The sequence below is a fragment of the Hippocampus bargibanti genome, linkage group LG18 (assembly GCF_051943395.1).
Source record: "Hippocampus bargibanti isolate YZ-2025 linkage group LG18, ASM5194339v1, whole genome shotgun sequence".
NCBI lineage: Eukaryota > Metazoa > Chordata > Actinopteri > Syngnathiformes > Syngnathidae > Hippocampus > Hippocampus bargibanti.
Window position 1 is genome coordinate 12,735,004 of NC_142751.1, and position 27,375 is coordinate 12,762,378.

Sequence of the window (27,375 nt, forward strand, 5' to 3'; positions counted from 1 at the left end):
TTGGTACGTCCTGATTTCCCCCCCCCCCCTCCAAAAAAAACAGGAATTGGCCTCACCCCGAGCTCCTCCTCATCTTCATCAAATATGTTATCCAGATCCGAAATATTGACCACCAGGTCTTTTTCTCGGGTCAGAGAAGGATTTGCTTTGGCGGCTGCATCGTCTTGACTGGACTCATCTGAAGGATGACATATAGCAAAATGACTTAAAAATTAAAGACACACACACACACACACACACACACACACACACACACACACACACACCAAAAAAATAAACAAACAAATACACTTATAAAAATAAATTAACACATCGACAAGTTAATCAATTAATTTTGATTAACTAATCAGTTAACTAATTAATAAACACAGAAACACATCAACAAACATCAACACGCACATAAACACAAACACATAAATAGACACAACACTAAACTAGATAGCTAGAACAATAGCTAGATAGATAGCAAATAATATAGCTAGCTAAATAACTAAATAGCCACATAGCTAGATAGCGAGAGAGCCAGATATCTAGAAAGCAAACAATATAGATAGCTAACTTGGTAGATAGCTAGATAGATAGCTAGACAGCTACATATGTAGCAAATAATATAACTAGCTAGATAGCTAGCAAACAATATAGCTAGCTAGCTAGTCAGATAGCTAAATAGTCACACGGCTAGATAGCCAGATGGCTATATAGCTAGCAAATAATATAGATAGCTAGCTAGATAGATAGCAAATAATATAGCTAGCTAGCTTGCTAAATAACTAGATATCTATATAGCCACATAGCTAGACAGCTAGAGAGCAAGCTAGTTAGATAGCAAATAATATAGATAGCTAGCTTGATAGATAGCTACATAGCTGGCAAAAATATAGCTAACTAGATAGCTAGCAAACAATATAGCTATCTAGCTAGTCACATGGCTAGATAGCCAAATGACTAGATAGCTAGCCAATATAGCTAGCAAATAATATAGATAGCTAGCTAGATAGTTAGCAAATAATATAGCTAGCTTGCTAAATAATTAGATATCTATATAGCCACATAGCTAGACAGCTAGAGAGCCAGATAGCTAGATAGCAAATAATATAGATAGCTAGCTTGATAGATAGCTAGATAGATAACTACATAGGTAGCAAAAAATATAGCTAACTAGATAGCAAGCAAACAATATAGCTAGCTAGCTAGTTAAATAGATGGATAGTCACGTGGCTAGATAGCCAGATGACTAGATAGCTAGCCAATATAGCTAGCAAATAATATAGATAGCAAATATCATAGCTAGCTTTCTAAATAACTAGATATCTATATAGCCACATAGCTAGACAGCTAGAGAGCCAGATAGCTAGACAGCAAATAATGTAGATAGCTAGCTTGATAGATAGCTAGATAGATAACTACATAGGTAGCAAAAAATATAGCTAACTAGATAGCTAGCAAACAATATAGCTAGCTAGCTAGTTACATAGCTAGATAGTCACGTGGCTAGATAACCAGATGATTAGATAGCGAGCCAATATAGCTAGCAAATAATACAGATAGCTAGCTAGATAGATAGCAAATAATATAGCTAGCTTGCTAAATAATTAGATATCTATATAGCCACATAGCTAGACAGCTAGAGAGCCAGATAGCTAGATAGCAAATAATATAGCTAGCTTGCTAAATAATTAGATATCTATATAGCCACATAGCTAGACAGCTAGAGAGCCAGATAGCTAGATAGCAAATAATATAGATAGCTAGCTTGATAGATAGCTAGATAGATAACTACATAGGTAGCAAAAAATATAGCTAACTAGATAGCTAGCAAACAATATAGCTAGCTAGCTAGTTACATAGCTAGATAGTCACGTGGCTAGATAACCAGATGATTAGATAGCGAGCCAATATAGCTAGCAAATAATATAGATAGATAGCTAGCTAGATAGCTCGTTTGTTTATGGTGTATGTAAATCCCACCTGATTTGGGAGCAGAGTTGAAAATGGACATTGCGTCTTTCCCATCTGGCAGGTGGCCATTGCTGGTGATTTCTTCACTCTGGCGAGTGATTCGGAAGAATGAGTCAAGCGAGTCACGTTTTTTAATGGATCTTAAAGGATGACTTTGAAAGGCTTTGGAGGCTAATGGCAGTGAAGCCGCTTTAAATATAACGTTTCCCTACCTTGGCTCTCTTGCCTGCTTCCCGCCCTTGGCTCTTTAATCTCTTGGAAGTGGAGAACGTGTACTCGATGTCGCCTTCCTTGAAGTCGTAGGGGTCTTCCCCTGGTTCACGCAACACCTCCGCAACCGGTTGCTGGAGCAGGCCCAGTGCCTGGACGTGTTCCCGCAATCTCTCATCGGAGATTTTAAATCTCTTGTGCGCCTGTGTGTAAAGTCTGTGAAAGACATTTGCAAGCTATTACAAAAGATAGGATCTCATTATTTTATTTGACCTTAAAATGTTTTAACATGACTCGAGCTTCTTATTAGAAATGAGATCTCGGATGGGTGCCATAAAGATCACTGATTCTTCACAGAACAGCTTCATGATCACAGAGGTCTCTGAGGCTAGCATGACAAGTGGCATAAATCTGTGCAGGGGAGTACAGTGATACATTGGCTTACGAACTTAATTGGTTCCTAGACGGAGTGTGTAAGGCGAAAAGTGTGTATCCCAAAAATTAATTTCCCATAGGAAACCATTCAAATGAGAATAATCCGTTCCCAGGTCCCCATAAAACATCATTTTGTACTCAATAGGCCTTAAAACTACACGACAATATACCTTATTGTATGTATAATAAATGCACTATGGTATTATAATTAAAGAAATAAACTGTACTGTATAACAAAGTCATTTTATTGACCTTTGTGATGGTCGTTGATGGCTTCATGGAATGGAGTGGCTCTTCAATTGTGTTCTGTTTCGCCGGGTTGATAGCTTTTTGCATCAAGTGTACAGATGGCTCGTGCGGGTTATTTGTGGAGCCTGATTGATGGAAATTTTAACCTTGCAGTCTACACTGTGCCTTTGAACTATCAAAGTTGAAATCCATTTTCTCAATCTCTCTCTGTCATCTGCCTGTCTCTTTAATGTTTAAACCACCTCCCCTCACTGCTGGCAGCTCCGTGTGTATCCCGAAAACTAGTTCGTATGCCAAGGTAAAAATTTCATAAATTTAACATTCGTAAACCGAAAGGTTCGTAAGCCAAGGGATTCATTTCATACCCAGAGCACGATATGACTCTTACCTCTTTAGCGTAGCTCCCTCAGGGACTGCTTCCGTTTTCCCCTCTTCAGATTTATCAGCCGAGACCTCTGGAGGTCTGAAATCCATCTTATCAGACCTGGGAGTCCGGAAACCTCTCCACCAGCCCGCCCCGTTCTCCCTCTGCTTCAGCAAGGCCGTGTACACCGCCGTCTCACTGGTCATCACGCCCATGCCCACCGTAGCCTCCTGACATACGTGTACGTCCAACGGTCCTTCCGGTACCTCTGGGTCCTGCACCCGGGGTTGAGGACTAAGCGTGGGAGGGAGTGGAGACATTGGCGACAAGAGAAGTGACTCTGGAGCTTTCCTTCCGTTGGGGAGTTGTTTGGGATACTTGCAGCTTGCCAGAGTGGTCAGAGGTTCCATCGGTGGCTCGAGTGTTACCAGACCGCTAAGCTGGGGCCCCCCAGGTGAGTCCTGCTCCAGAGGGGTCTCCTGGGTGACGCATAAACGGTGGTGAAAGGGGATCATGGCCGGTCTCTTGGATTGTTTGTCGGCCTTTTCCGTCTTGTCGCTGGTCTTGTGCTTGGGTATGGAAGACGTGTATAATGATGAGCCCGAGGACGGATTGGCACCATTCTGTGGGTTGGAGATGTTTGTGGCGGTTGTCAACTTTGACTGCTTCAACCTGAAATAAGACAATCGTATGATGTTTTTTTTAGGAAAACAAAGTTACCGCAATGCCATCAATGAACAGCTGGAAAGCGGCTCGCCGGTACCTCGAGCAGCTGCACGGCGCTCGCGCCCCGACGTCATTGAAATCCCACGTGGTGACTCCATTTGGCACTTCCTTCTTTGGCGTCACGTCAGCCGGCAGCTTGAGTCTGCCAAGAACAAACAAATTTACCCATCCGGGTCCGTCCTCCGCAATGGGATGACGTCACTTACATGTGCTGAGACTGGCTGAGGTAGCACTCCCTCCAGGCCTGATGGACCACCTGGCAGGTCAGCTTTTTCCCAGAATGCTTTGGGCTCAAGGTGGTGACCCCGAGACCGCTGTCTGGCGTTGGGACACTGGAGGCCGAGGTCACGAATCCACTGTCCGCTAGAGAGAGAAATAGTGTATTTTCCATTTAGCATATGTTGTCGTACTAAATTCCAAAAGTACTATACATAAAATTAGAAGTTACTGATTCAACTACAGACTCTGAAATATACAAAAGTATAACATATTTGTTTTCAACTGTCGGTTCTGCCCACCATTTCAACTTTTATTAATGCTCATATTGAAAAAGAAAAAAAATGTAATGTCGCATGTTGGTTACAAGCTAGCATTGCCTTTATTTTTACGCTAGCAAAACAGAAAAAACTGAGAAAAGAATCAGATGTTGCATGTTGGTTACGAGCTAGCTAGCATTACCTTTATTTTTATACTAGCAAAACAAAAAAAAAGAGAAAAATCTGATGTCGCATGTAGGTTACAAGCTAGCTAGCATTGCCTTTATTTTTATTCTAGCAAAACAGAAAAAAATTAAAAACAATAAGATGTTGCATGTTGGTTACAAGCTAGCATTGCCTTTATTTTTACGCTAGCAAAACAGAAAAAACTGAGAAAAGAATCAGATGTTGCATGTTGGTTACGAGCTAGCTAGCATTACCTTTATTTTTATACTAGCAAAACAAAAAAAAGAGAAAAATCTGATGTCGCATGTAGGTTACAAGCTAGCTAGCATTGCCTTTATTTTTATTCTAGCAAAACAGAAAAAAAATTAAAAACAATAAGATGTTGCATGTTGTTTACAAGATAGCTAGCATTGCCTTTATTTTTATTCTAGCAAAACAGACAAAAAGAAAATAAGAAAAAAATCCGATGTTACATGTAGGTTACAGGCTAGCTAGCATTGCCTTTATTTTTTATGATAGCAAAACAGAAAAAAAAAATCTAATTTCGCATGTTGGTTACAAGCTAGCTAGCATTGCCTTTATTTTTATTCTAGCAAAACAGACAAAAATAAAATAAGAAAAAAATCCGATGTTACACGTAGGTTACAGGCTAGCTAGCATTGCCTTTATTTTTTATGATAGCAAAACAGAAAAAAAAAATCTAATGTCGCATGTTGGTTACAAGCTAGCTAGCATTGCCTTTATTTTTTATGATAGCAAAACAGAAAAAAAGATAAAAAAAATCTAATGTCGCATGTTGGTTACAAGCTAGCTAGCATTGCCTTTATTTTTATGATAGCAAAACAGAAAAAAAGAGAAAAAAAACCTAATGTCGCATGTTGGTTACAAGCTAGCTAGTATTGACTTTATTTTTATGATAGCAAAACAGAAAAAACAGAAATACAATCAGATGTTGCATGTTGGTTACGAGCTAGCTAGCATTGCCTTTATTTTTATGCTAACAAAACAGCATGCTCCTTTTTGCTCATATAAATTGAACAAAGATACCTTCCTTTCATGTGTTTTTTGTTTGTTTTTGTCTTTCAGATTTCAGAGAATGTTTGACTGATCGAAGCATGTGGTTTGTAGACAGCTAATATCATGGAATGATTCTCTAAAAATAAGGCCGCGTGTCTTCCGATTTTTGCCATTGACGTTAATGCTCTCTTAGTTGTGTACCTTTACTCGCGATGTTTATGTAATTTTTTGCCGAAGAAACCAAAAATGTGGATGACAGGTGACCTGCCAGTTTTGATCAAGACGTCAACAAAACACAGCAGGTGGCGTAACACGAAGAAAACGGCATTTGCGGGGTGTCATTACCCGAACAGGGCTGCTCCGGCGACGTTGGCGGCGTGAGCGGCACGCTGCAGTGATTCTGCTCTCTGGTGAGGCCCTGAGCTGCTGGTGCAGGTGGAGGTGGCTCCAGCGGCAGCTGGCTCTGAGCAATCAGCACAAAAGCGGCTGGGTAGGTCATCCTTACGCCACCTAAAGAGTGCGGGAAGGATATAATGAGGCTGCGGCTTCACTTTTTGTTTGCCTTGAGATGTATGGGCCTTGTCATTCGCAGTTTTAGTAAAATAATAATAATTAACATTGAAAAAAAAATGCTAAAAGTGAATAAAACATGTTAATTTTTTTAAAAGTTCAACCAAAGTTGAATAGTATATTTTTCATTATTATTATATTGCTTTTATTGTTATTTTTATTGTTCTGATGTTTATTGTTCTTTTCATTGTAAAGTGTCCTTGCGTGCTTTGAAAGGTGCTTGTAAATGAAATGTATTATTATCATTATTATCGTTTTATTGTATTGTATTATTGTTATTGTATGGGCCTTGTCATTCCCAGTTTTAGTAAAATAATAATACAGTAATTAAAATTGAAAAAAAATTGCTAAAATTGAATAAAACATCATCTTTTTAAAAGTTCAACCAAAGTTAAATAGTATATTTTTCATTATTATTAAATTGCTTTTATTTATTTTTTTTTATTGTTCTGATGTTTATTGTTCTTTTAATTGTAAAGTGTCCTTGCGTGCTTTGAAAGATGCTTGTAAATGAAATGTATAAATTTGATTATTATTATTATTATTATTATTATTATTATTATTATTATCAGAATCAGAAAACCTTTATTCGTCCCACAATGGGGACGAATTTGCAGTTCACAGCAGCAATTTAAAAGGGGATGAGGTAGGGGGGGTGAAAGGTTAGAAAACAAGATATTTGAAGCATAGCAAAATAAAAATAAACATGTCAACTGGATACTGTAAATGTGCCAAATTGTTTCATAAAAAAACTGTACATAGTGCAAGTATCAAGAAATTATTATTAACATTATTATCATTATCATCATTATTATCAGTAGTATCAGTAGTATCAGTAGTATCAGTAGTATCAGTATTATTAGTATTATCAGTATTATCATTATTATCAGGAGTGAGAGCTAAGGAAGAGAAGTGGCGGCTAATTTATGGGATTCTGCACACCGGGGTGTTTGCTTAAGCAGAACAAAGACACCTTGGTCCAAAAAAACGACTTCTAGTATACACGCACGGCGGTGAATTTTGAAGCAATCCGAGAGGTAATTTGCGGCATACCTACGACCACCTCCACAGCCGCGTGAGCGTTGCGATCATCGGCTAGTTCGTGGTTTTCCTCGCCGCTTCCCGCCTTCCGTCGCAGTACCATAGGGTAGAAGTAGCTCCATTCCTCCATCAGCTTGCGCGCCGCCGGGTCGCTCATTTTATACGCCTGACCCGTCAGAGTACCGCTCAGACCGTATGGGCTTAGGATCACTGCAAAACATGGCAGGTGACATGTTCATGTAGATGACATTATTTGACTTCAAATCTGATAAACCGAATACCACATGATTAAATAAGAGACATTATCAAGTTTAGCCGAGAATTTCATTTCCCTCAACCTGGAAGTAACTCAAATAGATAGAAAGCCAGCTAGCTAGCTATCTCGTAGCTATCTGGTTAACCAGCTGGCAAGCTATTATTTATCTATTATCTAGCCAGCTAGCTTTCTATTTATTTGAATAGGTAATAGATAGCTAATAGATAGCCAACTAGCTGGGCAAATAGCTAATAGAAAGCTAGCTAGATAGCTGCTGATGTTACCTATTATTTGTGTGGATTTTTACATACAGGTAAAAATGACCCACAACATAAGCAACGTCAGCTAACAATAATACATAGCTAATCGCTAGCTAGCCAACCACATAGCGAAAAGCGAGCCACCTACTATTTGACAGATTTTTACATACAGCTAAAAATGATAGGAAGAAAGCTAGCTAGTTAGCTAATAGAGTACTACCCCAAATTTATGGAGTACAATATACAGGTAACATCCGACTTACGACCAGCTCGACGTACGACCACCCGTACTTAGGACCACGACTTCCAGAGCCTATTTTTACAATTTTAATTCGACGCCTGACACCGCAACGCGCTATAAGGCAGGCAACGCATCCGACAATTTTGAGCTAGTAGATAGCCAACTAGCTAGGCAGATAGCTAATAGATAGCTAGCTAGATAGCTGCTGATGTTACCTATTATTTGACTGTTTTGTGTGGATTTTTACATACAGGTTAAAAATGACCCACAACATAAGCAACGTCAGCTATCAATAATAGCTGGCTAATCGCTAGCTAGCCAACCACATAGCTAATAGCTAGCCAGCTAAATAGCTGCAGATGCCACCTCCTATTTGACAGTTTTGTGTGGATTTTTACAGACAGGTAAAAATGATAGGAAGAAAGCTAGCTAGTTAGCTAATAGAGTAATACCCCAAATTTATGGAGTACAATATACAGGTAACATCCGACTTACGACCAGTTTGACTTACGACCACCCGTACTTACGACCAGGACTTCCAGACCCTATTTTTAAAATTGTAATTCCACGGCTGACACCGCAACGCGCTATAAGGCAGGCAACGCGTATGACAATTTTGAGCTAGTAGATAGCCAACTAGCTAGGCAGATAGCTAATAGATAGCTAGCTAGATAGCTGCTGATGTTACCCATTATTTGACTGTTTTGTGTTGCGAGTCATTTAGTCTCCGAGTCTCTATTCAACATTTTGAATGGATTTCAACTTATGACCGTTTTGACTTACAACCGTTTGGTCGGAACGGAACTCGATCGTAAGTCGCATGTTACCTGTATGTTCTCCCACCTGGTTATCGCGTTTGTTACCTTGTATCGGTGTAACGGAGGTATGGGCGAGGTGAATGTGCTGTTCTGTGATGTGGTAAGCAGGCTGGTGCTGGGCGATCTCCACGCTGGTGCACACGTTGCTCTCCCCGTGAAGGAAGAAGGAGAAGGAACATGAAAGGTGCTCACTGGAGGAGACAGAAGAACAGATCATCGTTGAGGGATGAGACCAGTAAAAAGAGAGTGCAAGGATGACATTTTGATGTGAAGTCATAAAATTCCCTCGTTTGTCACGAGCATAGAGTGTTGGAGGGGTGTCAAAAAGTTTGTGTGAAGGGCACAGCCTTGGTCATGTTTTTTTAAATTAAATTTTTATACCACTTGTGAAAATGAGACACGCAGAGAGACACACACGCACACAAATTGTGTGTTTTTTTTTATCATATAATGTCATAATATTATCATTCTAAACCACAGGTGTCAAAGTCGAGGCCCGAGGGCCAAATCTGGTCCGCCAAATCATTTTATTCGGGCCGCGAAAGCAAAACAAGCAAGTCAAGTTCCATGGTGCCTGCTAAAGTCTGAACATAAATTCAAAATTGTCTTATGTAAACCACGATAACAGCCATTCTTAACTACAAATTTGAAAACTAGTTATTCATTCATTTGTTGTGCGCTCTGTATGTAATATGTGGAGTAAATGAAACATATTAATTGATTCCACAAATTCATAACGGCCCTTTGAGAAACCACAACTACAATGTGACCTGCTGCAAAAGATGTGTTTAACACCCCTGATTTAAGGAGTCGGAAATATACAGGTAACATCTGACTTACGACCAGCTCGACTTACGACCACAACCTCCAGACCCTATTTTTACTGTTTCAATTCTACGCCAGGTACCGCAACGCGCTAGCAGGCCGGCAAACAATTTTGGCCAGCCAGCCAGCATCTCACGCTCGCACAACAATCGACCGTGTGATGGCACCAGAGGGGAGGAGTTAGCGAGTCATTTTCTGTGTAGCTCTCCCTCTTATTTTTATTGCATTGCATTTGTGATTATATTTTATTTATGATAGTACCTATGCTTGTCTGTGACTGTAAAGTGTCCTTGAGAGCTTTGAATGGCGCTTAAAATGTACTGTATTATTATTATTATTATTATTATTATTATTATTTACCCTCCAAGTTTCTAATCTTCATTTTGAATGGATTTTTACTTACAACCATTTTGACTTACGACCGTTTGGTAAGTCGGATGCTACCTGTAATACCATATTTTCCGGTGTATAAGGCGCACCTTCAATGAATGACACAAATTTTCCATATATAATATGGAAATATATAAAAGTTTTCCAAAAATAAGGCACACCACATTATAAGGCGCTAAAGTAGAGGCTGGAGTTACGCACTACTTCTACAAGGGGGAAATGGAGTTGGAGGCTGCTAACAGTAGTTACGAGACCTGTTGTGGCTCAATATGACTTCACATATAAGACGCAGCTGCGTATAAGAGCCACGGTGATCTTTTCGAGAAAATCAAGGCTTTTGGGGGCGCCTCATACACCGGAAAATATGGTAGTTTCTGAACTCTGAAAACAAAAAATGGCCACCGAACAGAGACATATTTCACCTGCTCTCTCCCTGATAAATGAATCAAGCCCAAAACAATTCCAGTGTGGACCGCCACTGTTCTGTTCCGCAACGTGATCATTTTACCTCGTAAAAAACAAACATTGCAACAAAATAGCTCGTGGGCCGTCTAGCGTAGCCACACGCATCCATCATTATCCTCACACGGCCATCTTATTGCACGTATGAATCCTCATTTGCTTAATGACTGATTATTCCACACTGCGTGTTTTTCTTTTTATCACAACGCCTTAAACATTCCAACATATTATTTTTTATTTTTAAAATCCCAGACGGGTAATAATTTAAGTCTTACTGCTATCTATATAACAACGGGCGACCTGCGCGTCATTAACCGCCACCGAGGTTTCAGTGATGTATATTTTTTAATCTATAAAACTCCTTATAACCTTGGTTATATACATCAAGATGACAATAAAGTCAGCAGGTAGGATGATCTCCTTGTGATTACACCGCTACCCTTGCAATATCTCCTTTGCCCTCAAGGCACTGGACCCCCCCCCCCCGCCCCCCCACTGGAGCAGTAATGGGTCATCAAATTCAATAAGAAAAAAAAAAGAAGCCAGTTCTGCTCTTAATGGGCCGAGCTGAAGGATGAGTTGTTAAATACTGTCCTGAAATGGCCTCCAGATGGCACTGAGTGTACTCAGAGGGAAAGGAAGGACCAGATTGGATATGAATTTCTGGGGCAAAGTAACAGAAGCAGATAGCAATGTTTCCCAGTTTTTCATGAATTACTAATTCATTTCACACCACGTGCAACATATATTATTTTTATTTGTTATCCTTCCAGAGTAAGAATATTTCGAAATGACCGCCAACCTTTGAGCAGTAATGCGTTCTGCATATTATACAGTTGAATGATTTCTTAAGTCATTCACTGCCAGACGATGTGCAAAAATGTGTCTACTCCAGTGCCAGGGTTTTTGTCATTGTCACGCGAATTCCACGACCCACGGAATATTGAGTTTTAGGATTACAATAACATTTAATGCAGCGTAAGAAACATTAGACTCTTTTTTCATCAGGAAAAAAAAGTTAATTCCTAAATTATATGGGTCTGGAGTTATATGAGCTTGAAATGAGGGTGGCTGTCTAAAATACAATACAAACGTATTGGTTTATATAGCGCTTTAATAACAGCTGAAGCTAGAACAAAGCGCTAACATGGGAAAAGGGGGAAATGCTGCCCCCTTGTGGAAAAGTGCATTAATTTTGTTGAGTTTTTTTTATGAAGAAGCAGACGTGTTTAGCTGAGTTCTCCACAAATCGGGTGTTATCCTTGTGTAGTGACAGCTGGGATAGGTTCCAAAAACTCCTCGTGGCAGACACAGATTGAGGGGTTTTTATGTTCCAACATTAATGTTAAAATTGGTGAAAATATAAAAATATTAATTTCTTTGTATAATACAGTAAAGTCTCGTTATATCGATATTCAAGGGAGTGCGAAAAAATATCGATATAACCGGGACTATCGATATATCCAACCCTGTTTGCATGTAATTTTCTCCGTGCGTGCATAGAAATAGTATCGATATAACCAGGACTATCGATATATCCGATATCGATATAACGAGACTTTACTGTAGTATCGATATAACTGGGACTATCGATATATCCGATATCGATATAACGAGACTTTACTGTATTTTATAATAATAATACAGTAAAGTCTCGTTATATCGATATCGGATATATCGATAGTCGCGTTATATCGATACTATTTCTCTGCACGCACGGAGAAAATTACATGCAAACAGGGTCGGATATATCGATAGTCCCGGTTATATCGATATTTTTTCGGACTCCCTTGAATATCGATATAACGAGACTTTACTGTAATAATAATAATAATTTTAATTTCTAAGCGCCTTTCAAAACTGTCTCAGACATTTTACAGTCACGGGATTTTCTGTACAGGTGAGCAGCAGCAGCCCACGTTTATCCAGTTTATGCTGTAAAATAGTTAAAAAGTGCTTTTAAAAAGTTTTTTTTTGAGACTTGGAACATATTAAAAATTGTTACATTGATTATAATGGAAAGTTCTATTTCGGTTTTCAAAAAAAAAAAATCGGTTTTCGAACAGGTTTCTGGAACGGATTATGGTCAAAAAACGAGATATCGCTATACACCATTCCTTGGGGGTGCGCCTTATACAACGGAAAATACGGTAAATACATAGTTGCTAGGTTAACTATTTTAGCTACTATAACAGGTGTACGCGTGTAGCTGCCGCTGCTCACCCACACAAAAACTTATCCTGTGACTGTAAGTAGCTTAAAAATGAAATGTATTATTATTATTATTATTATTATTATTATTATTACACACACATACACATACTGTATATCTATATATATATCTATAAGTTTCTATGTTGTGAGACGTACTTTAGCAAAGGGCATTTTCCTACACCGTAAGCAGTCATGAGTGTGCGGACACACAGCACTTCTCGAAATTCCTCTGGGACCCAGTATGTGTGTGTGTGTGTGTGTGTATATGTGTGTGTGTGTGTGTGTGTGTGTGTGTGTGTGTGTGTGTGTGTGTGTGTGTAAATAGTCGTAAACATGATGTGCAGATGGTAGTCAAACGAAGAGTGATCGGTGAGAGCGAGAGAGAGAAACAACCTCTGGTTGTTGAAAAGCAAATGCACAGGATGACGTATAAAGCTGCAAGGCAGGCGCAGGGAAGAAAAAAAAAACATACAGTTTGAAATATAGAGTGAGAGCAAAGTCAGCCTGAGAGAAAGTGCTGTGAGTGAATAATTCAGCAACACACACACATATACGCGCTCACACACTTTGCTGCAATTGCCGCACACATCGGTGAAATGGAAGTTTTCGCAAGCTTTTACGTTGAATGGATTCAGGCAAACGGTAGGCAGAGATCTCCACCCAAATACAATATACTATTTTTTTTTTTGGGGGGGGGGGATGTTATTGAACAGTATGCATATGCTACACAATAGCGTCGTCAAAAGCGGCAACTCCTTTATTGCAAACGATGCGAAGCGAGCTCAGTTTGATAGTATGAGGCCATAGCTACCAGCAAAATTTTAGGTCGCTGACGAAGCTTCTCGGATGAGGAGCGAAACGTCCGACACCTTCAAAGAAGTACACATAACGGCTGAAGAAAACTTTATCGATAGGACGAATATTAAATCTTTGATTCATATCAATAATTCATATGAATGAAGTGCTTTATGTGGCTATTGTGCCGATGACATCATCGGTTGGTTGGGTGACAATTAGCTATTATTTGAATATATTGCGCATGTAGAATATTTTGCGCAGAAGATAAAGAACCTAGCTGGCTACTTAGCTCGCTACCTAGCTAGCTAGCTATTTACTGTCTGTTACCTATTTGGCTGGCAAGCTGGCTATCTAGCTAGCTATTGATTAGCTCCCTAGCAGGCTAGCTATCTATTAGCTGGCTATTAGCTAGCTATCTATTTGAGTTACTTCCGGATTGAGTGAACGCTGTGACTTTGAGAGTTTTGAAAGGCGCTTATAAATGAAATGTATGATTATTATTAATTATTATTATTTTTATTATGTATATGCCTGCGAGGATGATTATTTCGGTGCTCTGTGTTTTTATGATCAAATATCCCTCATTTTGGAAATCCGCCACAATCGATAACTCGATAGCTAACTGTTTCAGAATGCTCAGCTCATTGTTTAAAATACACAAAGCGCCATTCGCTTAGCTTGATGGGCACATGTGACAAGACACTTCAAGCGTGAAATAGCTTAATAGTACTTTTCGGATTTTTTTTTCTTCTTCTTTTTGGTTGCTTATTGTGAATTTATGCACCGGCATGTCAAAGCAAAAGGGGGGTATGGGGGTAAGCTAACAGCCCCGACTAGTTGTGATAAAAATGCCAGGCAACACAAAATGGCGCCAAGACCAGATTGTCACTTTGGTGCAAAAACAAAAACAGCCAAAAACTTTTTCTCCCCAAAAAGTAAAATAATTCTAATACTTTTCTCTGCTCTATGCAAATTAAAGAGAAAATGCTATGTCCCTCTGAAGTATCGCCATTTACCTGTGCTCATATAAGAACGATGGGAGGCATCTGCGAAAAATAGCGTTGTTTGTGTTCTACCTCTCCGGGGAGGCCCGGTACACGTGTAGTACAACATGTATTTTGTAGTGCGTCGATAAAGCGTCGTATTTAACGGGATGGCTTCCAAATAAATTGGCTGCGACGCAAACGATGGGCTCGCTCTCAACGCCAACTTTAATTGCTAAGTCTGTCAGGGCATGTAACAACTCTCCTGATAGATGGATGGATGTGCGTTTGCATGAGAAGTCGCATTGAGAGTGCAATTAATTTGCTCGATGTTTACTATTAGAAACGATTGTCCTAATGTTGGGACATCTTTTATGGTTTAATGACACTTGTCAGCGTACTATACATCATCATTGTCATGAGGCATCGCCTTCGGTGCTACTTTTTGAGGAAGTTTTGAAAAAATGTCATCTTGGCTTGGTATCTTGCTATCCAATATTATATATATATATATATATATATATATATATATATATATATATATATATATATATATATATATATATATATATATATATATATATATATATATTTTTTTTAAACAAATAAATACATATAATATTACAATTTGAAAAATACATCTATGTATAAATACTTAAAAAATAGGTCTATATATTTTTTTTATTTGGGAGGGGTGATGAATTATGAAAATGTAATGGTGTTGATGTTGATTCATAATATTGGATAGCAAGATACTAAGCCAAGATGAAATTTTTCACAAAAAAAAACATAATATATATATATATATATATATATATATATATATATATATATATATATATATATATATATATATATATATATATATATATATATATATATATATATATATATATATATATATATATTATATTTTATATTTTAAATTTAAAACAAAAATACATAAAATTATTTATATACATATATATTTCTTGAAGTATTTATATATAGATTTAATTTTCTATATTTTTTTATATATGTTTTTGTTTTAAATTGTATAAATATATATTAATATATATATATATATATATACATTTATTTATACATTTGGACAGATGGACAGATGGCTAGCTAGATTATTTTAAGTATAAAATATATAGATTTATTTTTCGGGTTTCAATTTTATGTATTTTTTGTTTTTAATTTTATAAATATACATATAAATATATATACAGTATTTTTAAGTATTTATACAGTAAAGTCTCGTTATATCGATATTTTATAAATATACATATAAATATAAATATATATACAGTATTTTTAAGTATTTATATATACATTTAGAGACACATTTAGATAGATATACATTGAGATAGATAGATCGATCGATAGATAGCTGGCTAGCTAGCTATCTGGCTGGTTAGCTAGATGGCTAGATAGATGGATAGATGGATAGCTAGATTGCTAGCTAGCTAGATAGATGGATAGATATAATGTAGATATACTGTAGACATAGATATTTTTTAAGACGGAAAAATTAACCTGCAAACATACCTTCATGGCTGACCGGTCCCTTCTACACTACAGACCGTCTGCCCTAAAAAAATGTCTCAAATTCATCAACGTTGCACGCTTGAAAAACACTCCCAGTTGTACAAAAGGAAACGCTCGTCAAATATTAACAAATACATAACAGATCAAATGTTTCCCTTCTGCTTCCATATATGACCTTGGGATCTGGCCGGGCACCAAGTGTCTGTTGCCAAGACGACGGCTAATAGCTCAATGTCACCTGAGGAGAGCGGAGCATCTGTGCACTATGTATTTATATTTACTATGAAATATTGTGAAGGAGGTAAGGCAACTTCCTCAGCATAGTCAGTCACAGGATGATTATTTATTTCATTTTTTTTTAGCTTTAGAATATGATATTCTGTGCTTTATATAGCTATGAATTCAAATGAGACCCCCCACTATAAATATACTTAGCATTGTCGTTTGGCATGCATACAACTGACTGAACTAATGAGAAGGACAGACTGTAATGCATCAATTCAGCCGTCTGTAGTAATGATTAATTTATGACCAGCGCCCACTAACTCCCCTCCCCCCCGCCCCCTACCTCGCACCCCCTTTTAGCGCCTGATGCAATTCGCTTCCTCCCCATTCCGACACAAAGAGAGCGGAGGGAGGAGGTTTCGGAATCCTCTTCTGGATGCGCCACTCTTCTCCGCCACTACGGCCCCAGGGACACGCGTGAGATAAACACCGGGGAAGCTTGACAAAGGCGGAAAAGGGGTGATGATGGCGTGTGTTGTGATAGACGCCCTCTGTTGGGGATAAAAGGTACGGGAAGAGCGAAGGTGCAGAGGAGACAAAGGAGCTGGTTAAAGATAAGGCGGGAGGTCACATGACATCAACTGGGCAATGCTCCCTTGTGGCGGGAGGAGGTGTGTGTAAGCGTAGGGGAGGGGGGGGGGGATTCCTCAGGCTGCTGCAAAGCTATTGTGGGAAACAGGCGTTGAAACGCTCACAAAGCCCCGTTTGATTTGGGACATTGAAAGTGACGCTGATATGACAACTGTCACTCGCTCGCACTCAAAGCAAAATGAACCCCGCCTACCTTTAAAATAGCCTCACACTGCACGGCAAGTTGACGGACGGACGGGACGAAGCACACGAAGGAACTTCCCATTTGACAAGACGCCGTTTGACTATATTCTGTCCTTCCCGAGCTGGTAAAACACGCTGTCGAGTGAATTCCACTCACCTGCTGCCCAGAGACTTTTCTTGCAGTTGGTGCGGCTTGAAGAACCACTTTCCGACTCGCACAAAGCCTTTGTCCATCAGGCATCTGTAGCGGCGGGGAAAAAAAAAATCACGTTACTGGAATCATTCAAATCATCTTTGCTCAAAGTCAACTGTCAGGATGTATGTACAGTCATATCTTGGCTTACGAACTTAATTGGTTCCCAGACAGAGTGTGTAAGGCGAAAAGTGTGTATCCCAAAAAAATATTTCCCATAGGAAACCATTAAAATGAGAATAATCCGTTCCCAGGTCCACATAAAACATAATTTTCTACTTTTCTAAGCCTTATAACTACACAAAATATACCCTATTTTATGTATAATAAATCTGCTATGGTATTATCATTAAAGAAATAAACTGCACTGTGTAATAACGTCGTTTTATTGACCTTTGTGATGGTCGTTGATGGCTTGATGGAATGGAGTGGCCGCTTTCATCAGTATTAAACACTTGATGAGGAATGTAGCCTTCTTCTTTCACCATCTTGAGGAATGATCCCTTGGAGGTGCTTTCTCTGCGATAATTTTACCTAGTTCCTCATCAATTGTGTTCTGTTTAGCTGGGTTAATAGCTTTTTGCATCAAGTGTGCAAATGGCTTGTGCAGGTTGTTTATGGAGCCTGATTGATGGGATATTTTAACCTTGCAGTCTACACTCTGCCTTTAAACTTTCTCACTGTCGTCTGCCTGTCTCTTTAATGTTTAAACCACTTTCCCTCAGTGCTGCGTTCTTGACCAATCACGTGGCTTTAACCGAAGACTGGGGCTGGGGAATTGAGGACAAAAAAAGTTGGCAGCCATTTTCTTTTGGGAGAACGGCTTCAATCTCCCTCTCTATCTGTAAACCCCACTCCCCTCACTGCTGCATTCTTGACCAATCACATGGCTTTAACCAAAGACTGGGGGCGGGGAATAGAGGACAAAAACAGAACGAGAAATCACTCATTGAGGCAGCTGCGTGTACGAAAAAAGTTCGTATGCCCAGGTAGAATTTTCATACATCTAACGTTCATAAACCGGAAAGTTCAAAAGCCAAGGGGTTCGTAAACCGAGGTATCACTGTGACAACGGTGACAAATCAGCGCTGTCTATACCGTTAGCTCGCTAATTTAGCCAAACAATTACAACTGCGCCGTTTCTAACGGCCCCCAACGGTCACTCGGTTGCAGTTACTAAATTGTTCCTAATTGCTCCGCCTTGCGATTCTTTGATTAAGATCCACTCGATTCAAATTGACGCTCATCCGAGCGGAGCCCCCCCCAAAAAAAAAAGAAAATCAACAGCGGGCGACCAAAGTTGATTTTGTGACGGAGGCGATGGCTCTAGCGCCGAAACGGTTAGCGATAAAAGAAGTTAGCTTCAAGGTAATAAGAAGGTTAATTCCGCCTGCCCCCCTATGATGATCGCTGATGCTTCAACTTAATAGAGAGCAAATATGTGCTGCTTCATTGAACAGATGGCTCCGGCTCAGAAAGGAGAGCTTTGGGTACTTGAGCAAATGATTCAGTGCTCAGATTATTAATTTCAGTGAGGTGAGGATGCCAGAAGGCAAGTGCAGTTGTCGAACGGCGACTTTTTGTTGTCTTTTTTTTAGCACTTTTTATTTGGGGGACGCACTTGAAATAACTTTGAAAAGTGACCTCCGAGACTTGAGGATTAGATTCAGTCGTGATGCGTTTACGTTGTATTATTTCAAAATGTACGCACGATCTAGCATTTGTTCGGCATTTATTTATTTTTGTTTGTCTATTTATTTATTTATTTGTTTATTTATTTAACATGTATTTGTCTATTAGTTTTTTTACCCATTTATTTATTTTGTTTATTTATTATTAATAATAATGATACATTTAATTTATTTACCTATGTATTTATTTATTTATTTAACAAGTTTTTATTATTTATTGTTATTTATTATTATTTATTATATAAATTATTATATATTAATTATTATTTATTGTTTATTTGTTATTTATTTAACATGTATTTGTCTATTTATCAGTTTATTTACCCATTTATTTATTTTGTTTGTTTATTTATTATTAATAATAATGATACATTTAATTTATTTACCTATTTATTTATTTAGCACGTCTTTATTTATTTATTGTTTATTTATTTATGTTATTTATTTAACATGTATTTGTCTATTTATCAGTTTATTTACCCATTTATTTATTTTGTTTGTTTATTTATTATTAATAATAATGATACTTTTAATTTATTTACCTATTTATTTATTTAGCATGTCTTTATTTATTTATTGTTTATTTATTTATGTTATTTATTTAACATGTATTTCTCTATTTATCAGTTTATTTACCCATGTATTTATTTTGTTTGTTTATTTATTATTAATAATAATGATACATTTAATTTATTTATCTATTTATTTATTTAACATGTCTTTATTTATGTATTGTTTATTTATTTATTGTTTATTTATGTTATTTATTTAACATGTATTTGTCTATTTATCAGTTTATTTACCCATTTATTTACTTTGTTTGTTTATTTATTATTAATAATAATGATACATTTAATTTATTTACCTATTTATTTATTTAACATGTCTTTATTTATTTATGTATTTATGTATTCATTTATTTATTCGCTTATTCGTGTATTCATTTGTGTATTCATTGATATATTCATGTATTCATTTATGTATTCATTCATTTATGTATTCATTCATTTATTTATTTATGTATTTATTTATGTATTTATTTAACATGTCTTTATTTATTTATTTATTTATTGTTTATTTATGTTATTTATTTAACATGTATTTGTCTGTTTATCAGTTTATTTACCCATTTATTTATTTTGTTTGTTTATTTATTATTAATAATAATGATACATTTAATTTATTTACCTATTTAGTTATTTATGTATTTATGTATTTATTTATTCATTCGCTTATTCGTGTATTCATTTGTGTATTCATTGATATATTCATGTATTTATTTATTTATGCATTTATTTACGCATTTATGTATTTATTTATTTATTATTTACTTATTTATTTATGCATTTATGTATTTATGTATTGATTGACAGAATGACACCCTCATCACAGGCATGTTTTGGTAATTGACTTTCTCCTTACCTTTCCAGCAGGTTGTGCACGGCCTTAAACAGCAGGGTCCTGCACTCGTAGGACAGTCCGCACTCCCACAGCCCCTCCTCGGCCACTGAAAGTGAAAAGCATCAAATTATAAATCTCAATATACGGCATTATTACCCCCGCCGCTTTATAATCCCTCTCGGCGGCAACAGTAATGATGTTTTCAAAGACAGAGAAGCATCTGCACACGCCAGCTTGAGGATTAGAAACAACACGCGCTTGTCGATGGCGTGCTCTGTCGCCACATGCTGCATTGTGCTGATGAGGAAAAACCTGCGCAACATATCGGGAATCGCGCTCGGGGATGTCACCGACGTGGTGCGCGGATGCGTGCGTGCGTGGCGCAGGGGCAAGTGTCAGCTTGGCTGTAGCGACAGGCCAGTCAAGCCCAAGGCGGTTGTCAGACTCGCTTAGCCCAAGAGGAAGCGTGCGTTCGGCGAGGCACTCGCCCGCTCAGGTTCTTGCACACGGATGGCCGCTTGAAAGCCGGTCCCTTTTTTTCTCAACCCCCCCAAAACCGGACATCACCCCTAATTCATCATTGTTCAAATAAGCCTGAAGCAAGCGGACTCAAGGCAAAGTCGTGGAGTTGTTTGAAATACTCAACATGTCCAGTAAATTCTCTCTTTCGTGTTCATTTTGACAGTAAACAGCTTCAAGTATTACATTTCATAATTCTATCAGATGTTGCCACCACACAGGTTGAACTGTAGATGACATCAATGGCATACTATATAAAATTAAAGTAGGTCATTGATGTCATTTACAGTTCAAAATTACATCTCACACATTTTTTAATAACGAGTAGATCTACTCCATATTTACCTTGACGAATATATATACAGTAAAGTCTCGTTATATCGATATCGGATATATCGATAGTCCCGGTTATATCGATACTATTTCTATGCACGCACGGAGAAAATTACATGCAAACAGGGTTGGATATATCGATAGTCCCGGTTATATCGATATTTTTTCGGACTCCCTTGAATATCGATATAACGAGACTTTACTGTATATATATATATATATATATATATATATATATATATATATCAGTATATGTACAGTGTATACATTATATATATCAGTATATGTACAGTGTATACATTATATATAAAGTATTTTTTCTTATATATAAATACAGTATATATTCTTCTATATATATATATACTGTATATATATATATATATATATATATATATATATATATATATATATATATATAGAATATATATATATATATCTACAGTACACAGTGCAGTATACACACACACACACACATACATATACATATATATATATATATATATATATATATATATATATATATATATATATATATATATATATATATATATATATATATATATATATATATATATATACCACAGAGCAGTCAGTAAACAGTGGTAGCCTTTTTCTGTGCCATATACCTGCAGGGCTGATGGAGTGAGCGTGTGCCGGGTGACTGTTGTGTTTGCGTGGAGGGAGGGGGGCAAACAAACCCGAGCATCATCACAAAAAAAGAGGAATGCAAAGACCACATGGGAAGGTGGGGAGGGGAATGGGGCTTGGGGGGGGGGGGGGGTTCATTCTCCATTTCAGATTTATGTCATGTGTCTTCCCATCCGTGGACTCAGTTAATATTTTCATCTTTTTTTTTCTCGCCCGTCTGCTTCTTAACAAGGTTGAATGAAATTTCCTTACTGGCCAGAATTACCATGTCGCCATGGAAACGCAGGCGGGAGAACATGGCGTCCTGGCATTCAATTTCAACAGCGCGCCCTCCTTCTCCTTCTTCTTCTTCTTCTTCTTCCTCTGTTCTTTTGCTTGCAACACCCTAAGCGCCTCCTCCTCCCCATTCCGCATCCCCCTCCCCAACACCCAGCCCTCATTTACTCCTGCTTGAGGGCGCAGACAGGAAGCTCGCTGGAGCCAGTTCGCTCTATCTAACACAGCAGCGAGATGAGCAGAATGCCAAGTCTTCCCGACAAAATCCAGCTCATTAGCTCTCACCGCTCTCCTGATATCTCTTCGTTCTCTATACACCTTTTGAAAAGACCACATTTGCAGGCCACCACTCCTGAACCCGACCCACATGATGGACCCTTTTTTTTTTTTAAAGATTAAAACACGTCTTCTCGCGCCTTGCTACAAGTCTCCACCAATAGGCAACGAAAGTGAGCAAAAAAAGTCAATGACGACATTCACAGCTCTTTTTCTATGAGTTGAAAATTAAAAAAAAAATGTTAAAATGCAAGTGGTCATTAGTTGTGCGTCAAAGTTCCACTCTGATGGGTTTTTTTTTCAATTGTTTTAAACTCTGTGCTGCTTCAAATCATCTTTTCACATTGAATTGAATGGAAATGCCATTAATCTGTTCAAAACGCAATGAAAATAAATAAATAAATAAATACATAAATAAATACATACATGCATAAATAAATGACTAAATATATCAATAAAAAGATACATTTAAAAAAGAGATGTTTTGATTCTCAATCGTCTTAAACTCTTTGCTGCTTCAAATCGTCTTTTCCCATTGCATTGAATGGAAATGCCATTAATCTGTTCAAAACGCAATGAAAATAAATAAATAAATAAATACATGACTAAATATAGAAATAAAAAGATGAATAACAATAAATAGATGTTTTATTTCTCAATCGTCTTAAACTCTGTGCTGCTTCAAATGGTCTTTTCCCATTGCATTGAATGGAAATGCCATTAATCTGTTCAAAACCCAATGAAAATAAAATAAAATAAATAAATAAATAAATACATGCATAAATAAATGACTAAATATATCAATAAAAAGATACATTTAAAAAAGAGATGTTTTGATTCTCAATCGTCTTAAACTCTTTTGCTGCTTCAAATCGTCTTTTCACATTGAATTGAATGGAAATGCCATTAATCTGTTCAAAATGCAATGAAAATAAATAAATAAATGAATAACTAAATAAATGAATGAATGAATAAATAAAAAGATAAATAAAAATAAAGACGTTTTTTTCTCAATCCTCTTAAACTTTGCTGCTTCAAATTGCCTTTTCCCTTTGAAATGAATGCAAATGTCATTAATCTGTTCAAAAAGATAAATAGATAAATAAATACATAAATAAATAAGAAAAATAAATATCAATAAAAAGATACATTTAAAAAAGAGATGTTTTGATTCTCAATCGTCTTAAACTCTTTTGCTGCTTCAAATCGTCTTTTCACATTGAATTGAATGGAAATGCCATTAATCTGTTCAAAATTCAATGAAAAAATAAATAAATAAATAAATAAATAAATATATCAATAAAAAGATACATTTAAAAAAGAGATGTTTTGATTCTCAAACGTCTTAAACTCTGTGCTGCTTCAAATCGTCTTTTCCCATTGCATTGAATGGAAATGCCATTAATCTGTTCAAAACGCAATGAAAATAAATAAATAAATGAATAAATAAATAAATAAATAAATAAATAAAAAGATAAATAAAAATAAAGAGTTTTTTTTCTCAATCCTCTTAAACTTTGCTGCTTCAAATTGCCTTTTCAATTTGAAATGAATGCGAATGTCATTAATCTGTTCAAAAAGAGAAATAGATAAATAAATAAATAAATAAATAAATAAATAAATAAATAAATATCAATAAAAAGATACATTTAAAAAACAGATGTTTTGATTCTCAATCGTCTTAAACTCTTTGCTGCTTCAAATCGTCTTTTCACATTGAATTGAATGGAAATGCCATTAATCTGTTCAAAATTCAATGGAAAAAATAAATAAATAGATAAATAAATAAACAAAGGAGATAAATAAATAAACAAAAGACAAATTAATAAACAAAAAAATAAACATAAATAAATGAATAAAAAAATACAAAACAAATATTGTTATTGAAGTATTCTGGAATTTCTAAAAAAAAATGATCCAGTAATTAATTACATTAAAAAAAGCTTTGTGTGGTCTTTCTGTAACACCCTAAGGTGGCGCCAGCACTCGTGCTAAGAAATAAGTAGTAACTACTGTATTGGAAGTGTGACAGGAAGATTGGCGCAGTGATTTGTCACTGGGCGGGATATTTTCAGTTTCTCCGAGAAAAACAGCAATAAACTCATTTTTTTATGAACCCAACGGTAGTCACGGAACATATTTAGAACACACGTCTACGCAATCCCCATTCGAATTGACAAGAAAACCCTAGTAAAAATCAACACTGTGTCAAACAAAACAATTGGAGAAACGCTCTAAGTAGGCTGAAGGAAAACACGGCGCCACTGTCACTGTAGCAACAGCGCGTCACTGAGCGCCACATTTTCAGATTTACTGCCTGTTAATCAGGGGAGGAAAACAGATGGCCCGAGGGAAAAGCGAGCTGCAGAGACTCAAATGTGCAGCTGAGTGCAATAGGGCTTTAATGCATCGTGATCCGTCATTCATCACACATGCGGCTACATACAGCCAACTGCAGAACGCCCCGGAGAATGTAAATGGGCCGCGTGTTATCAGCCACACTCTCTCAATTAGATTAAAGTCATTTCGGCTTTTTTTTTTCTTTCTTCTCCTTATGATCACAGCAAATAAAGGGTTGCGGTGAAAAAAAAGTTGATAATGGATGAAAAAGTGTCTTTAGCCGTCATCTGTACTTCTTTGAAGGTGTCGGACGTTTTGCTACGCATCCATAAAGCTTCATCAGCGAACTCAAATTTTGCTGGTGAGCAAAAATTTTAGCTAGCAAAACTTTAGTCATTATTATTAGCTAGCTAAATTTTACTCATTATTATTATTATCGGGCTATGCAGCTATCTAGCTAGCTAGCTATCTGACTACCTAGCTAGCTAGCTAACTAGCTAGCTATTTCCTATCTAGATAGCTACATAGCTAGCTATCTATTTGCTATCTAGCTATCTATCTATCTATTTGCTATCTGTCTCGCTGGCTATATATGAGCTATCTAGCTAGCTATTAGCTATCTAAAATGCAAAATGCATTGTGTGTCGCTTTCTCGGTCAGGAGCGTTCCAAACGTGACGTCACGTCTGGAATCGTCACTAACTCGAAAACAAGACTTCCTGAATATTCAGTGCGAGTCTTAAAACGTGAAATATAGCTATACGCGGTGGAATCTTTGTCAAACACGCTCAGTAGAAGTCATTTGAAGTGATTTTACAAATTATGGACACAACTTGTCCGGAGGCGTCGGCTTGTATATGTAACCTGTATTGGTTTGTAATGAAAAATAAACATTTCATAATATATATGCTCTATAAAGATACAACTGTTCCTCCAAAAATGTTCGTATGTACAGTTGTTCGTAACTCGAATGTTCATAAGTAGGAGAGCGTCTGTACCGCAGCTTCCACAAGCGCCACCATCTTTTGTCTGACTCAAGGTCACTTTACAGTCACAGGAGAAGTTTTTTTCTGTGGGTGAGCAGCGGCAGGCATACGCGCCAGCGTTCACTCAACCCGGAAGTAACTCAAATAGATAGCAAGCTAGTTAGCTAGCGAATAGATATACGCCCGCCGGGGATTTATCAAGGCAACCACCGCCTACTTGTTGTTTAGCACCTTCACATATGCACGTTTGGGGTGATTCCATTATTTTTTTTGCTAGCATTATTTGCTAGCGATTGCTAACACCATCGCTAGAAAATAATATGCCCACAAGGTGATTATCAAGGCAAACTTTGCTGATTTGCTGTTCGGCACCTCCAGATGCATACGTTAGGGTTGATTCCATTTTTTTTTCTTGCTAACATTATTTGATAGCGGTTGCTAACACCTCATAGATAGTTAGCTAGCTATATTTTTTGTTTACATACTAACACATACTATTGAAGATATTTCATTTCTATTGGACAATGATAACAATGTAACGAAAGGGTAACAACTATAGCTTTCATAAGCCTATTTCAGCAAGACATGTTTGCTCAATCCAGCGATGCAGCTAGCGATGCAGCAACGCATCGGTAGTAGTACAAGGTGTTTAAAATAAAAATCACATCTTGTTTCAACCTCATGAAGTACTTTACAACCTTTTGAGATGTTGGCAACCTGTTTATCAAAGCCACTTTTCCAACCGCAGGTGTAATAACGTCAAACATTCCTTCCATGTTCTCGTGAGAAATGAATAAGAGAATAAAAAGGCTCTGTAAGTTAAAAAAATGACTTGGGCAATTACTCTCTGAAGCTTATTTTGGCAAATTTACAAATAAAGTTTTCCCTCAAAACAGAGTCACTTCATAAAGAGCCTTATTTTTTACTGGGGCGATCACATTGAAAAAAAATAAATAAAAAATAAATAATATACACACACACTGTGCACTCCGACAAGCATGTTTCCATAAAGTCAGTCGACACAATGTAATGGAAACACGAATTTGGAGTCCTCGAGAGTCCAGGAGGACACGAATGGAGAGTGAAGGCTTGCAAAAGGGGGAAGTCTGGAATCAATTAGGTGATTGAGCCGGAGTTGCTCGCATACTTCTGAGGGTGAGTCAGGCAAAAAAAAAAAAAAAAAAAAAAAAAAGAGGAAGGCACCAGGGTTGTGTCTGTGTATTTAAGAGGTTTAGAATGTGTAGCAGTAGTGCAAACACACACACACACACACACACACATACATTCCCGTTTCAATGCTTTTGTGAGGTCCGGATAACTCCAGAAAGGAGTGAGGACCACCGTTGCTTTTAAGTTTAGAAAAGAACTAGTGTTACATTTGAACACTAAATGTCACCCCATTTCCCACTTCAACTTCTTTAAAAACAAAGAAATAAAAAGTGGACTTGAAACTGAAATAACAGCAGGAGTGAGGTTTCTAAATGGGTATATTCAAAGTCCTCACCCCTGTAGTGAATTTGGTTAAAATATCGTTTTACTTTGTGTGGTATGAACTTTTTCCTTTCATTAACCACGCACACACAAACATAAACACACACACACACAGTGTGTGTATCCAAGTGAAATGAAAATACACACCAA

The 27,375-nt window shown here is 37.1% G+C and overlaps 1 protein-coding gene across 4 annotated transcripts in view; it reads right to left on the reverse strand.

Moving 5' to 3' along the window:
* Positions 1-27,375, reverse strand: part of LOC148884697 (mediator of RNA polymerase II transcription subunit 13-like) — a 91,810-nt gene that overhangs the window by 17,946 nt on the left and 46,489 nt on the right. For all 4 annotated transcript variants that reach the window (XM_089019880.1, XM_089019882.1, XM_089019881.1 and 1 more), the window contains exons 3-13: positions 20,379-20,463; positions 17,230-17,313; positions 8,854-8,999; positions 7,246-7,443; positions 5,968-6,132; positions 4,150-4,306; positions 3,981-4,085; positions 3,242-3,889; positions 2,172-2,385; positions 1,969-2,047; positions 57-178 (exon numbers count right to left, since the gene is read on the reverse strand). In XM_089019880.1, coding sequence (XP_088876006.1) covers positions 57-178; positions 1,969-2,047; positions 2,172-2,385; positions 3,242-3,889; positions 3,981-4,085; positions 4,150-4,306; positions 5,968-6,132; positions 7,246-7,443; positions 8,854-8,999; positions 17,230-17,313; positions 20,379-20,463 — 2,003 coding nt within the window. The remainder of the gene's footprint in view (positions 1-56; positions 179-1,968; positions 2,048-2,171; positions 2,386-3,241; positions 3,890-3,980; positions 4,086-4,149; positions 4,307-5,967; positions 6,133-7,245; positions 7,444-8,853; positions 9,000-17,229; positions 17,314-20,378; positions 20,464-27,375) is intronic.